Source organism: Schistocerca gregaria, chromosome 5, assembly GCF_023897955.1.
Source record: "Schistocerca gregaria isolate iqSchGreg1 chromosome 5, iqSchGreg1.2, whole genome shotgun sequence".
NCBI classification, from domain to species: Eukaryota; Metazoa; Arthropoda; class Insecta; order Orthoptera; family Acrididae; genus Schistocerca; species Schistocerca gregaria.
Window position 1 is genome coordinate 275,455,160 of NC_064924.1, and position 16,322 is coordinate 275,471,481.

At 39.5% G+C, this 16,322-nt stretch overlaps 1 protein-coding gene across 4 annotated transcripts in view; it reads left to right on the plus strand.

Moving 5' to 3' along the window:
• The window catches only part of LOC126272596 (GATOR complex protein WDR59), a 238,149-nt gene extending 222,279 nt beyond the window's left edge, over window positions 1-15,870 (plus strand). For all 4 annotated transcript variants that reach the window (XM_049975537.1, XM_049975533.1, XM_049975534.1 and 1 more), the window contains one exon: window positions 15,246-15,870. In XM_049975537.1, coding sequence (XP_049831494.1) covers window positions 15,246-15,385 — 140 coding nt within the window. In that variant the 3' untranslated portion in view covers window positions 15,386-15,870. The remainder of the gene's footprint in view (window positions 1-15,245) is intronic.
• The last annotated feature ends 452 nt before the right edge of the window (window positions 15,871-16,322 follow it).

Consider the following 16,322-nt stretch of genomic DNA (forward strand, 5'->3'; position numbering starts at 1 on the left):
CTCTGAGCTGGAGACCTTGCACTGTTTAGTCAGCAAACGCAGTTCTGGTTTGAAATTAAAAACAAACTTTTATTTGTTCGTAGAACAAAAGTAACATGATTAGACTCAAAACAAAAAATAATGTAAAAGAGCAGGTATATAAAACTGCCCATTGCAACAACACCAAAGATGAATGTTCTAGCAGAGGCATTATTGTTAAATGAAATTTCCATCACACCCACCAGAAACGATGCCTCTCAGTATTTCAGCTTCATAGTCCAAATCCTTGGATTAGATGATAATGTTTGGTTCTTGGCAGTGGCTTCGTAATCATGTGTGCAAGCATTCCTCTCATTGAAATGTGCACCATCATGATTTCTCCTGAATCAGTTTTTTCTTTGATGAAATCATGTCTGGTGTCAATGTGTTTAGTGCAACCTTTGTATCCACTTGCTCTTGACAGATCAATTGTACCTTTGTTGTCACAAAACAATTTAATCGAGCCTTCTTTTGGGGGTAGGGGATATTTCTCTCTGCAACCATTGCAGCCAAAGTGCTTCCTGACATACAGAAGCTAATGCCACATATTCTGCTCCTGTTTTCAGGAGAGATACCGTTGGTTGTTTTCTGCTGTTCCGTGAAACTATTGCACCTTGAGACTTAATCAAGAAACCAGTGGTTGATTTGTATCTGCAGTGTCCCCAGCCTAGTCAGCATCAGTGTATCCTGTGATTCATGGCCCTCATTTTTAGAAAATTGTACTTCGAAATATTTATTTCCTTTTATATATTTAATACCTTTTATATATCATAGAATTCTGTTTACAGCTTGCCAGTGGGGTATTCTGGGGTTAGTATTAAACCGACTCACCATTACAATTGCTTATGCTAGATCTTGCCTAGCCCTTAGTTTCTCTGTATGGGGCATTCTTTATGGCAATTTTTTCTCTCTCTGTCTTTGTGATCATTTAGGGAGTTCATACTTGACTGTTATCCAGTGGCATGGATACTGTATAGCAATCTTCCGTGTTATATTTTTGGAAAATCAAATGTTTATAATAGGTTGGATCCAGCCATAAAAGTCAATGTTTGCAACCTCGATACTCAGATTCCTAGACAATTGGCTACATCTCTGAGGTCTTTTAGTTTAAAGTGTTCCTTTAACTTCTCTTTAAATACAGTTTTTTGTTGCAAAAAATTAGCAAGTCATCTACATAAATTGCTACAATGAATATATTTCATTTTTGTAGTAAACACAAGTGTCAGCTGTGGATGTACCAAAATTCAGACTTAGTACAGCTTTGTCCATTTTTATGTTCCAACAGCAACTTCCCTGTTAAGTCTATAGACTGCTTCCTAAAGTCTTTTAATGCATTCCTCTTTAACTGACTTTGTCATGTAGTGAACTGTAGAAATTTTGACATAAATTTCTTCTTTTAAGTTACCTTGCAAAAAAGCTGTCGCAATGAGCAATGTCAAAATCATATTTAGCAACCAGATTAAATAAATACAGAATAACAGTGAATTGTATCGTATCACCGGCGCATAAGCTCTGTCATAATCCAAACCTCTGACTTGTGCACGTCTCTTAACTTTCAGACGAGTTTTAAAACAGATTTTTTGTCCTTGTAAGTCTCTTTTTATCTTAAAGACCTGCTTGACATTGATATCTTTTTTTTTTTTTCCTGGAGGCAGGCTTACTAATTCCCAAGTTTGATTTTCTGCTTGTGACTTTGATTCTTCCTGAATTTCTTCAATCCATTTCTGTGAGAGCCTAGATTGCAATGCTTTTTCTAAAGTTCATGGTTCTGATTTGTGTGGATGTTTAGTATGATAGGACACGCATTTGTCCATCTTCTTCGGTCTTGCTTTTTGGGAAGATCTTCTGAGTACTTGTTTTGATGGTTCATAGTCTTTGTTTATTTTGACTGAGTCTGATTCTTCTGAAATGCTGTTATCTGCTGTGGTGGCCTTTGAATCGTCTTGTGCCTCAACTGAGCCTAATTCTTCTGAAACATTACTATCTGGGATGGTGTCCCTTGAATCGTTATGTGCCTTAATGTTCTTCTCCTTAGTTGTGAACAGAATAAATATCTGGTTTGGTTCCTGCAAATGATCAGGATATATTCCTGGCTCATGCCTTCTAGGCACATAATGCACGCAGTACTGATGACTCTTTCGTATATGATGCCGTTAACCAAACCTTTTCGTAATTCCTCCCTCGCATCTGAGTGTAGATCCCTAATTTTCTGTGCCATAGATTTGCACTATTAGACAAGGAAGCAGACATTGCTTCAACACTGTTTCTACATTACGTTGATTAACAATACTGTAGCTACCAATTTCTTCTCTGCATCACGAATTTAACAGTCTCTATCATCAAAGAAGACCAAGTGACCCTGTCTCACTATTTTCCTGACAGAAAGTAAATTTGTACATAACTGGGGGACATAGAGCACCCTAATGTTTGTCATATCTGCCTGCTTTTGGACCCTGTTCTTTTACTGGTAATCATTAGCCATCACCACTTGTGAATTGGGCACTGTTGCTGTGAAATTCAGATCACGTGGGTACTTTGATGTATGTGCTGATGCACCAGAATCCATGTACCAGTCTTTGCGTATAGCTGTAGGTGATGCTGATGTCATTAAGAATGTCTTATAGCTATTTTCTTTCAAGAGAGATTTTCCACTTGCCTCGTTTTTACTGCAACATCTCTTTGCTGTGTGTACATGTTTGTTGCAGTTGTAATACCTCGGACCTCTGGGACTTAATATGGGTTGCAGTTGTCTGTTTTTGCTTGAAGAGCATCATTAAAACTTGAATTGCCATGTGCCTCATCCTTCACTTCCTGTAGTAATTTGTTTTTAATAGAATCATTCTTTATTGCCATATTGGAATTCTCTAAAGCCATCAGCATTGATTTGTACTCATTAGGCAGCCCTGCTAACAGAATACATCCTACCCATTTGTCTTGAAATTCAAAGCTTAGACCATTTAATTTGTTTGACATTGTAATTATTCTCGGCACATGCTCTTCCACAGCTGAACAGTTCTTCAGTCTTGCAGTTAAAAATGTTCTCGACAACTTATTCTTCGATAAAGTCCTGAGTCTTCATAAATTTGTTTTAACTTATTCCAAGCTTCTTTCGCAGTTGAGGTGTTCTGTAGGTTCCCTGGTAAGATTATTTTAGGCTTTGCGGTACATATCTTAACTTTGTTTCTGATCTCGCCCATTATGGACTACCACAATTGTTCATTTTGTAAATAAATTTTCATTGCAAAGTGGCATGCATTATAGTTTTCGCTTCCCTTTAGTTTTTCAATTAATGGCAACAGGTTAGCGGTGCTCAAACTCATGATGTCAGCATTATGTATTTGTGTCTCCAATTTTTCTTGACGCAATAGATACATGTGTAGTTTTTGCTTGCTTCAAATAAACAAGAGTTTCCATAATATCACCAAACTAAGTGATCTGGACCCATAACCTTTTGTGGTTCGAGTTTTAAATGAAAACGCATTTCAGGTTTGATACTAAATAACAAACATTTATTAGTTCACAGAAAGAAAGTAACACAATTAGACTCAAAATGACAAATAACAGAAAACTGCACATATATAAATGCATCCTTAACGACAACACTGAAGATGAATGTTCTAGCATTCATTGATTCTAAATGAAATTTCCAACAGTTTTGAGGTTCTGTAGGCAACATAATCATTATATACACTGCTGGAAAAAAAAAAAGAATGCAACACCATCAAGCACTATATTGAGTGACACCACTGTATAATGTGTGCATACTGAAGGGGTTGTGTCTTAGTGATTTATTTGTCACATTTGTTGGCAGTTAGATGGCACTCATGTGGCCTGTCTTTGTGACCTCTGAACAAATTAAGCCATTTAAATGAGGTCACAGTGTGGGCCTGCGGAAAGCTGGATGGACATGTCAGTGGATTGCTGCATATGTTGGGCACAGTGTATCTGTGTTGTGTTGCTGCTTTCAGCAGTGGTCTGTGGAATGTTGCTGCACTTGAGGTCCACACTCTGAGTGTCTGTGTAGTACAGACATTCATCAAGATCAGCACATTGTGCAAGCAGTGATTAGATTAGATTAGTTTTTCGTTCCATAGATCTGTGTTGAGGAGATCCTCATGGATGTGGAACATGTCACCTTTATATATATATATATATATATATATATATATATATATATATATATATATATATATATATTAAAAAATACGTCAATGGAGTAAAAGGAGTTGGCCACAAGTAAGTCTTTCAGGCTCCTTTTAAACTGATCTCTATTTGTAACTAATTTTTTTATGTTTGCTGGCAAATTATTGAAGATGAGTGTTCCTGAGTAGTTGACCCCTTTTTGAACTAAAGTAAGTGCTTTTAAGTCCTTGTGCAGATCATTTTTGTTCCTGGTATTGTATGTATGAACTGAGCTGTTTGTTAGAAAAAGAGATATATTATTTAGGACAAATTTCATTAAGGAGTAAATATACTGAGAGGCAGTAGTTAGTATACCCAGTTCTTTGAAGAGGTTTCTACAAGACGTCCGTGAGTTTACTCCACAAATAATACGTCTTACACGCTTTTGAACTCAGAAAACTTTTGTTTGACTTAAGGAGTTACCCCAAAATATTATACCATATGACATTATGGAATGAAAGTAGGCAAAGTATGCAAGCTTTTTCACTTTTATGTCGCCTATGTCTGCTAACACTCGAATTGCAATACAGATTTGTTAAGGTGTTTCTGCAGTTCTGTGGTGTGCTCCTCCCAACTGAATTTATTATCAAGTTGTAATCCCGGGAATTTAATACTGTCAACCTCTTCTATCTGCTCTTCTTCGTACTTTATGCATATGCTGGGTGAAAACCTCTTACAGGTTCTGAATTGCATATAGTGAGTCTTTTCGAAGTTTAATGTCAGTGAGTTGGCCTTAAACCATTTATTAATATCCATGAAAATATCATTAGCGGATCTTTCTAGAACTACACTCGACATGCTATTTATTGCAATACTTGTGTCATCTGCAAACAAAACGAACTCTGCTTCTGGCAGTGTAACTGATGGAACTATAGTAATGGAACTCTACTTCTGTTGCACATGCTTCTAGATGCTGCTCTAAGCAGAATTTATTAATGTCAATGTTCTTGAATTTATGGCAGTTTTTAATAAATGTGGCAACTCCTCCTCCCTCCATATCTACTCTGCAGAAGTAGGAAGCTAGCTTAAATCCCGAAATGTCTACATGGCTAGCCGAAAGTAATCTAGGGAAGAAATCTGGACACATGTTGCAGTTGATGTGTCACCAAGAATCATTGCGATCTGTCTGCCTGCAGCAGGGTTAAGATCATGTGTACCTCTCGCCAGGCTACCGCAGACACCACAACACCGCCAAGCACAGCCACTCTGGTGTCGTGAAAGAGTTGTCTAAAGATTGGAATGGCACACTCTTGTCTTCAGTGATAAGAGTAGATTTTGTCTAAATGTGTGTGATGGCTGTACACATGTGTGGTGTAGATTTGATGAGCAGCCTATTCCTGACTGCACTCCTCCACGACACACGGGTCCCAGACCAAGCTTGATAATGTGGGGCCCATCAGTTATAACTTGCACTCACGTAAGGTGTTTCTGCTGGTTTAATTAACCAGTGCCTCTGCACTGCATAGGCTGTTATCCCCTTGCTACTGCCATTTCTTTGACAGGAAGATGATGTGGTTTCACATATCTACATACAGTTGCTGGGACGCGACATAAGCATTTATTCTCACATGTATACACTCTCAAAGGTCCCAAGTGGCATTCTGTGCAAGACTGCCCCAAGCACCTCGCATCTAGTGTCACAATTTCGTAACAGTTTTTGCAGGCTCTGGAGAACGAGACCTGGGTTGGTACGTCACTAAGCTGGGCGCAGACTGCAACATGGTCTTAAGGGTGGAAAATGAGGTTTCACAAGCAGGTAACCAACAAAACCAGTGGTGCAGTGCTGCAGCAAATGATTCTTGCTCTTCAACCAAGTGTCCTCCATAACAAGATCAGCCATTGGAAAAGTAGCAATTTGCCCCAATCATGTTGTAATTAGGTATAAGTACAACACGACCAGTAGACTGAACACAACTTTTTTCCACTGAAGTATTAACAACAGCACAGTATTTAAGTACCATTAGGGAAGAACCAATTAAGTATGCAAAGAACCGTAGCAACACGCTCAGTTTTTGTAGCTTTATATCGACTGGGGCCTGTGGTGGGCTCTGATGATGATTTCTGTCTCTCTCTCTCTCTCTCTCTCTCTCTCTCTCTCTCTCACACACACACACACACACACACACACACACACACACACAAAGATGAGGCGCGCCCTCTGCAGAAGACATAGCACTGCCACAAGCATGAACTTTTGAAGGTATGTGTAGGCGTCACTACAGTCATCATTTTGTAGTGTCCATGTTATAACACCTCTCCCCCACCTCCTTGTTTTTCCTCTTCATATTCCCCCACTGCCTCCCCATTCACTTTCTAGGCCTAGAAACTGTAATTTCCAGTTAGCAGTGCTCAAGTTATTTATATGCACTTTCTCCCCCTACTTCCCAGACCACTCACATTTTTCAAGACTTAGAACGTGTTTTACGTGTAGTGGGGATACTGAATAATAGCATATGAGGGGGGAGGCTGATTATGTACTGATAGCATATATACAGTAATATAGTATAATAAAACCAATATGTAAATCGTATGGTACCTACAAAGCATATATTACATAAAAATAAGTGTAGTTTTCAAATGTTAAACAACTCCTCTAAAAGATACTTGTAATTTTAAATGAAATGAAAACAAAGGTACAAATTTTGATTAACAAATTAAAGAATATTCTGACCCTCAGAGTCAAAAGGGAAGCATTCTAACAGTCATAATAAAATCTGGATCATGACAGAGACAAACTGAATTGTTTTCAAAGGAAGAAAGGCATAAAAATGATAGTTGCTATTTAAGTACAGATTTGAGGATGCACAAAATGCATGTCCTTAGCACACTGGCCATACAGAGAGATTTTCAAAAGTGATTTTAAATTAAAATTTATTCTGCCAAGTCGAATGCATGTTCATATTGTGACAGCTTCCTGTGCTGTCTGTCAGTGAACATTCTTCTGACAGAATTTAAAAAAAAAGAAAAAGAAAGCACAATTCTCCATTCTAGGTACAAAGCGGCATACAAAATTCTTGGTACAAATACCAGAAAAATTAAAACAACAGGTAGTACTGTGACTTTGTGCATCATTCTTCAACAGATAATCTTCTGTTGCCAGGTGAACCTTTCTTCTGTATATTATCAACAGCAGTGCTCTTGTTACAAGGCCAGATTGCTGCTCACCATTAAGATGACAGGTTGAGTTGCAGACAGGCACAATGAAAAGACTGTTATATATTACCTTTCGACCACAGCCTTCTTCAGAAAAGAGAAGCCTTCACACATTCACACAAGCAAGCACACCTCACGCACACGACTGCTACCACTATCCAATTCAGCCAGACAGGAGCTGTAGTCTGGAGGATGGTTAGGAAGGTGAAGGGATAGCAGCATGTGGTTGGGGGAAGAGGACTCATTGTTGGTTGTCGGAGCACGCAGAGTCTGGAGGTGGCTGGACAGGGGTGACAGGTGCTGCGTCAGTAGGCTGTGGAGCTGGAAGAGGACGGGGAAACACAGGGAACAAAAAGGAGACCACCAGAGAAGGTGAAAAGACCAGTAGATGCGACGGTGGGAGCAGCGCACAATGAACGTGAGGGGAGGAGAATTGTGAGGAAGTGAAAAGACAGAGGGAGCAGAAAAGTTGGGTGGAGGATTTGGGAAGAGTAGGTTACCATAGGTTGAGGCTGGGATGAATTTTGGAGTGCAGTTCAGCAAAACTGGTGGTGGAGGGGAGGATTCAGATGGCCCAGGTTGTGAAGCAGGCATTGAAATCAAGTATGATACATACAGCTGCATGTTGTGCCATAAGGTGGTCCACTTTAGATTAGATTAGATTAGATTAGATTTACTTTCATTCCAATTGATCCGTAGGGAGGAGGTCCTCCAGAATGTAGAACACGTCAGAAAAACAATAATGCATGACAAATATTTACAACTCAAACAAATAAGCTAATGTACCATTCCACAGGTCCCAAGTGGAATGATCAGCATTTTTTAATAAATACTATATGAAAGAATAATTTTACAAGTACTAATGCACTGAATTTAAAATAAAAAAGTTTATTTATTTATTTATTTATAAGGTGATAAACATGTAATACAACTACTACAATACTTATTTACAATGAACACATTACTGCACTGAAATTGTGCAGAAGTTATATTATATATATACACACACAAATCAGTTGGTTCTACTGAGAAATTCATCAATGGAGTAGAAGGAGTTGGCCCCCAATAAATCCTCCAGGCTTCTCTTAAACTGAATTTCATTGGTTGTTAAGCTTTTTATGGCTTCTGGCAAGTTATTGAAAATGTGTGTTCCTGAATAATGCACACCTTTTTGTGCAACACTAAGTGACTTTAAATATTTGTGAAGATTATTCTTATTTCTAGTATTGATTCCATGAACTGAGCTATTGGTTTGAAAAAGTGATATATTTTTAATGACAAATTTCATTAAAGAATAAATGTATTGGGAAGCAGTAGTTAGTATCCCTAGTTCCAAAACAGGCTTCTGCAGGATGTTCTTGAGTTCACACCACATATAACTCTTAGTGCACGTTTTTGTGCCCAGAAAACTTTAGCTTGGCTTGATGAGTTACCCCAAAAAATAATCCCATATGACATTATGAAATGAAAGTAAGCATAGTATGCCAGCTTTTTCATTTTTATATCCCCTATGTCTGATAAAGGCTACAGGAAAATTAAAGAGACCTTTGGAGATAAGAGAACCACTTGTATGAACATCAAGACCTCAGATGGAAACCCAGTTCTAAGCAAATAAGGGAAAGCAGAAAGGTGGAAGCAGTATATAGAGGGTCTATACAAGGGCGATGTACTTGAGGACAATATTATGGAAATGGAAGAGGATGTAGATGAAGATGAAATGGGAGATACGATACTGAGTGAAGAGTTTGACAGAGCACTGAAAGACCTGAGTCGAAACAGGGCCCCGGGAGTAGACAACATTCCATTAGAACTACTGACGGCCTTGGGAGAGCCAGTCCTGACAAAACTCTACCATCTGGTGAGCAAGATGTGTGAAACAAGCGAAATACCCCCAGACTTCAAGAAGAATATAATAATTCCAATCCCAAAGAAAGCAGGTGTTGACAGATGTGAAAATTACTGAACTATCAATTTAATAAGTCATGGCTGCAAAACACTAACACAAATTATTTACAGATGAATGGAAAAACTGGTAAAAGCCGACCTCAGAGAAGATCAGTTTGGATTCCATAGAAATGTTTGAACACTTGAGGCAATACTGACCCTACGACATATCTTAGAAAATAGATTAAGGAAAGGTAAACATACGTTTCTAGCATCTGTAGACTTACAGAAAGCTTTTGACAATGTTGACTGGAATACTCTCTTTAAACTTCTGAAGGTGGCAGGGGTCAAATACAGGGAGTGAAAGGCTATTTACAATTTGTACAGAAACCAGATGGCAGTTACAAGAATCAAGGGGCATGAAAGGAAAGCAGTGGTTGGGAAGGGAGTGAGACAGGGTTGTAGCCTATCCCCTATGTTATTCAAACTGTATATTGAGCAAGCAGTAAAGGAAACAAAATAAAAATTCAGAGTAGGAATTAAAATCCATGGAGAAGAAATAAAAAATTTGAGGTTTGCCGATGACATTGTAATTCTGTCAGAGACAGCAAAGGTCTTGGAAGAGCAGTTGAATGGAATGAATAGTGTCTTGAAAGGAGGATATAAGATGAACATAAACAAAAGCAAAACGAGGATAATGGAATGTAGTTGAATTAAGTCAGGTGATGCTGAGGGAATTAGATTAGGAAATGAGACACTTAAAGTAGTAAATGAGTTTTGCTATTTGGGGAGCCAAATAACTGATGATGGTCGAAGTAGAGAGGATATAAAATGTAGACTGGCAATGGCAAGGAAAGCGTTTTTGAAGAACAGAAATTTGTTAACATCGAGTATTGATTTAAGTGTCAGGAAGTCATTTCTGAAAGTATTTGTATGGAGTGTAGCCATGTATGGAAGTGAAACATGGACGATAAATTGTTTAGACAAGAAGAGAATAGAAGCTTTCAAAATGTGGTGCTACAGAAGAATGCTGAAGATTAGAAAGGTAGATCACATAACTAATGAGGAAGTATTGAATAGGATTGGGGAGAAGAGAAGTTTGTGGCACAACTTGACTAGAAGAAGGGATCGGTTGGTAGGACATGTTCTGAGGCATCAAGGGATCACCAACTTAGTATTGGAGGGTAGCGTGGAGGGTAAAAATCGTAGAGGGAGACCAAGAGATGAATACACTAAGCAGATTCAGAAGGATGTAGGATGCAGTAGGTACCGGGAGATGAAGAAGCTTGCACAGGATAGAGTAGCTGGGAGAGATGCATCAAACCAGTCTCAGGACTGAAGACCACAACAACATGTCTGACACAATTCACATTGCAAATAGAGATTTGTTAAAATGCTTCTGCAGTTCTGTGGTGTGTTTTTCGCAGTTGAATTTATTTTCAAGCTGTAATCCCAAGAATTTAACATTGTCCACTTCTCCTATCTGCTTGTCATCATATGTTTGGCATGTACTTGTGGGACACCCCTTACAAGTTCTGAACTGCATGTAGTGTGTTTTTTTCGAAGTTTAGTGACAAGGAATTGGCTAGGAACCACTGATTAATGTCCACAAATATTTTATTAGCTGAACTTCCTAAGACTACGCTTGATTTGCTATTTATTGCAATGTTTGTATCATTGGCAAAGAAAATGAACTCGGCATCTGGTAATGTTACTGATGAAAGGTCATTGATATACACAAGAAAAAGTAAGGGCCCTAAAATGGAACCTTCTGGGACCCCACATGTAATTAGTTTCCAGTTTGCTCTTGGCCACAGTTTGGTGGTGGCCATTCATCCACAACAATGATTACAGCAGAACTAGTATATAACATGGTTGCTTTCACAGGTGGCTCAGCCTCTTATGATGGGGTCGGATAAGTCTGTGACAGGACTGGAATAGTAATTGTAGTGTGGGTGGATTGGGTGGGTATTGCACCTGGGTCTTCCCCAGGTAAATGATCCATGTCACAAGAGGTTGGGATTGAGAGTGACATAGGGATGGACAAGGATGTTGTGGATGTTGGGTGGGTGATGGAACACCACTTTAGGATGGGTGGGGAGGATCTTGGATATGATGTCCCTTTTTCAGGGCATGATGATATATAATCAAAGCCCTGACAAGGGTGTGGTTCAGTTGTTCCAATATGAAGTGGTACTGGATTATGAAGGCGGCACTCCTTTGTAGCTGGTTCCGAGAGGTGTTGGTGGTATGTGGGGAAATGGCATGAGAGATTTGTTTGTGGACTAGGTCGGGGGATAGTGTCTTGTCTGTGAAGGCCCTAGTGGGAACTTCAGAGTACTGGGCAAAGGAGTTCCTATCACTGCAAATGTGCCATCCCCAGGTGGCCAGGCTATATGGGAGTGATTTTTTTTTTGTGTGGAGGGGGTAACAGCTTTCAAAATGCTGGTTCTGTTGGCGGTTGGTGGGTTTAATGTGGACAGAAATGTGGATGGAGCCATCAGAGAGGAGGAAGTCAACATCCAGGAAGGAGCCATGCAGGGTTGAAGAGGCCCAAGCAAAGTGTATAGGAGTGATGGTGTTGAACTTGCAGAGGAATGAGGATAGTATGTCCTGGCCCTGGGTCCAGATCATGAGGATGTCATTGATGAACCTGAACCAGACCAGATATTTGGGTTTTGGTAGGCTAAGGAGTTTCCTGTAGATGCCCATAAACAGTTTGATGTGGGAAGGTGCCATGCTGGTGCTCACGGTTGCGGTCCAGGTTTGTTTTTATACCTTCCCTTCAGGTGAGTGGTAGTTGTGTATAGGGCTATAGTTAATAAAGTGTATGAGGAAAGAGATTGTGGGTTTGGAATCTGAAGGATGTCGGGAGAGGTAGTGTTCAATAGTGGTAGGACTATGGATGGTGTTGGTGTATAGGGAAGTTGCATCAATAGTGACGAGTAGAAATCCAGGAGGTTAAGGGGATGAGGATGGTGGAAAGTCGATAAATGTCTTTGATATGGGAGGCTCTATTTTGGGCAGTAGGTTGGAGGTGTTGGTCAGTGAGAGGCAAAATTCTTTCTGTGGGAGCACAATAACCTACTATAATGGGCCATCCATGATTGTTGGGTTTATGAATTTTGGGGAGCATGTAGAAGGTGTGTGTTTGGGATGTCATAGAAGTCCTATGACACATTGCACACCCACCAACAAATTTCTTGTGTGCAAGTTGAAACCAGATGATTTCTGGGATCTTAGTGCATTCTTCCAAGAGTTGCAGAAAAGCTTATACAAAATTTTGAATATGTGTGGTTACAAATTTCATCTGAGGACCCTAAAAAGAGAAATTCTTAACATCCTACTGTTGTGGGTTTGTCAAATCATTGCAAAGGTATTGAGAGGTGCTGGGAGAATAAATTTACCACCCTTTAATATTTCAGTTTTCCCTGTCATATATGATAAACTTTTGCCAATCAAAAATACCATGAAGGTAGACTTCCTAATTTATTAGCATTTCCCATCTGAAAACAGTTTTTCTGTCAGCGCCTACCAAGTGAATGGTGTATTTGCAGATCTGTCAGACAAAAACTACTGATTGAGGACTGAAAATGTGATGCTGAATGTGCATATTTAGTGGGATTTCAACAGCAGTGGTGCTGAATTTTTCAATACCTCCTGCAGCAGCTTGTGCAATTTGTAATGCAAATAAACATTGTGTGTTTTGTTGCATTTTCTCAAAACTAGCTTTCAGTTACTGCAGTGAGTAAGACAGAAGAACCAGTGTGTTTCAGCAGTACAAAATTGTAACAGCACAAATACAATATTTTTCATCCAGAAAATTAAAATAGATATAGATTTTGAAAGATAATGTAAGGAATTGTGTAATAACTACTACAAAAATATGCAGAAAGATGTATTACCTGATATATACTGCTTGCATCAAGGAAGCCCAAATAGAAAATCATAAAACAGTTTTTTGTTGTGCTGTACAATTTACTGTTGTTAATTACAACATTGTTCAGGTGAACCATACAGTTGTTGTGTTACGAAAGGTGGCCATTTTAGTGTACAAGATCGTCAAGTTCCAAGCAGTTATTCAACAGTTCTTTGACTTCTAAGTTTAACAAGCAGTGTGTGTGAGCAATATTACTTGAATTTCACTATTTTATGCTTTTTTTACACATAGATGAAACCAAATAAGATGTATAGAAACACTGTAGCTGTGACTCCATGAAACAACCTTCAAGATTATTAGCGCACACACACAGTCTGCGTAATAGTGGTACAATCCATAAGATGCTGATACATGTGACAAACAAAAGTATCAAATAAAGGAATCCTGCTACCCATATCCATTAACAGTCCAGTTATGACAAGCCAAGAGACCACACAAGCAGCATAAGAATGTAACAGGCAATGGAAACAAAAGCTGCAGAAATAAGTAACATGCTTTTACACCCTTAGGGTTTTTAGTTTAGAAATAGTAACTGTATTTAGTATGTTGTGATTCTTGAGTTTCTCCCGGCGTATTTGATAATCAAAATATCCACGGGTGTACTGCCGGTCTATAGTGTCCAACGGGCACAATATTTCGGTGATCAAACATGTCGCCATCATCAGGTGAACTGACGGACTGAGCTCCTGTGAACACGCCGGCACTCTTGTACATAGGGCGCGCACTATCTCTGACACAGAGAGAGTACCCCAGGAATTGGAACATCCGAGAACTGTATTTCGAAAAAATGGGTACTCAGAGTGGCAGATCCAACGTGGATGAAGTCACGAGGGAGGAGGTAGGCACTGCATTTATTCCATACACAGGCACACTCTTGGGGAAAATCGCCTGCATTCTGAAGAAACACCGGGTCGGAACTGTGTTTTGTCCTCCGAATAAAACTCATGAACTGGTTGGGAGCGCCAAAGATGACCTCGGTTTGAGGAAGGCCGGCGTGTACCAGATTCCGTGTCAATGTGGCAAGTCGTATATTGGTCAGACGATGCGTACCGTCGAGGATCGATGCCGTGAACACCAGAGGCACACCCGACTGATGTATCCGAGCAAGTCGGCGGTCGCTGAACATTGTTTGTCGGAAAATCACGCTATGGAGTATGACCGCACGAGGATTCTGGTACAGACTTCGAGATACTGGGACAGAGTTGTTAGAGAGGCCATCGAAATTCGCACCAATGACGACCTCATACACCGTGACTGTGGCTATAATCTTAGCAAGGCTTGGGACCCAGCGATTGGGTTAATCAAGAGTAAATCGAGCAAACGCATAGTTGTGATGACCATGGCGGACAGAGCCATCACACCGACGTCATCTCAGACCCCGTCGCAATCTGTTCCACCGCGCTACCGTGGCGCGGGGTGCGGATGGCGGAGGGAGCGCACCGCGGGCAGACCGAACCCAGTCCCCCCTGAGCAGCCATAGCGTACGGATCTCCGTGCCGGCGCATTCACAGGACCTCAGTCCGTCAGTTGACCTGATGATGGTGACATGTTTGATCGCCGAAATATTGTGCCCGTTGGACACTATAGACCGGCAGTACACCCGTGGATATTTTGATTGTATTTAGTATGTCCATCAATATGTTAAAAATGATGGTGATTCCAGTATTCACAAATGCATTAAAAACTAAAAATATAAATATTGTCCACGGGTCCTGGCGGGCCCATTACTACCAACCAACTGCCTTTTTGAACTCTGTCAGTGATATCGTTGGATGCGGTGTGGGGGGCATGGGGTCATCACACAGCTTCTGTGCCATTTAGTCAGTTTTCATGAGCTGATCTTAAATACTGTGCTCATTAAAGTAACAAATCGCAATTTGTTATTGGCTGCCTATTTCATAGAGAATGCCTAATTTGTGTCATTATTAATAACATCTAATCGTACTTTTCTACCTTATTGAGCATTATTGTTGTTAATTTCTTTCATTTTTATCTCTGGAACTGCTACATGATTATAAGTATTAACATACAAGAACATCCAGCAAAAGTATTTCCTTTTTTCTTTCAGGATCATCCAATTTCTGTTTGGTTTGCGGTCATGGTGGGCACATGGATCACATGAAACTGTGGTTTGAATCACATAGTGTTTGTCCAACAGGCTGTGGCTGCTCCTGCCTGGCTGAAAGTGCATCTATTTTAGAGACGTAACAGTGGGTAACTTGGACGCATTGAAAGTTATCAGTATTCATTAGGCTGTTTGACAACTGAAACCAAATATCTTAGTACCTGCTGTTCCACAGTCCTTCATATGATAATGAAGGAAAGTGAGCTTCATTTTTGAAAATATGTTTACTGTAAATTTTATCACTTCTATGTATGTTGTTGCCTTCCTTCACACAGTAATGAAAGAAAGTGAGCTTCATTTGTTAAATTCTGTTTCTCTGTGCATCTTGTAATTTATATGTGAGATCTTTTGTAAATTTTTCCTTGTATATAATATTTTTAATTTTCATTGGCAAGAGCTTTCCTCTCCTTATTTTGAGTGAAAGAACTGTAAATAAAGTATGTAAATGTTTGTGCATGGAATCTGTCATGCTCTATATGGTGACTTAATTGTGACTTCTTTTGTGTAACCTACTCGAAGACTGCCTGTTATATAACTCAATTAAAGTATCTGAAAATTGTAACAGAGAGTTTTCTGAATGCTGTTCCAAAATGTGCTACCCACATTAGACATTTTGTGCAAGCAAGAAATGATAAATGGCTTTGCTTTGAGACAGTGATAAATAACCTTCCCTTCTGTTCTTGCACAGTGACTCTTGGCTTCAAAGAGAAGCACACCATCTTGCCTTCCTCCCACAAGTTACCAGTTTTGCGGGGAAAAGTATAGACCAATATCGTGGAAGCCTTTATTCACTGCTTTGTATGTGATTTCTTACCAGAACTCATCTATTTTCAAAAACTATTTGTACTCTACAGTTATTTAAAAGGAACTTAATTAGCATGAGATAAAGAAAACAAGACAGCAAATCTTTTCTGTTTTAAGTGATTGTGTCCTGTTACTGAATACTTTTAGTTGACAACTTTATCATCACTTTACTGAATGTAATGTAAACTGCAGTAGTAGACAAAAAGAGCCTTTGTT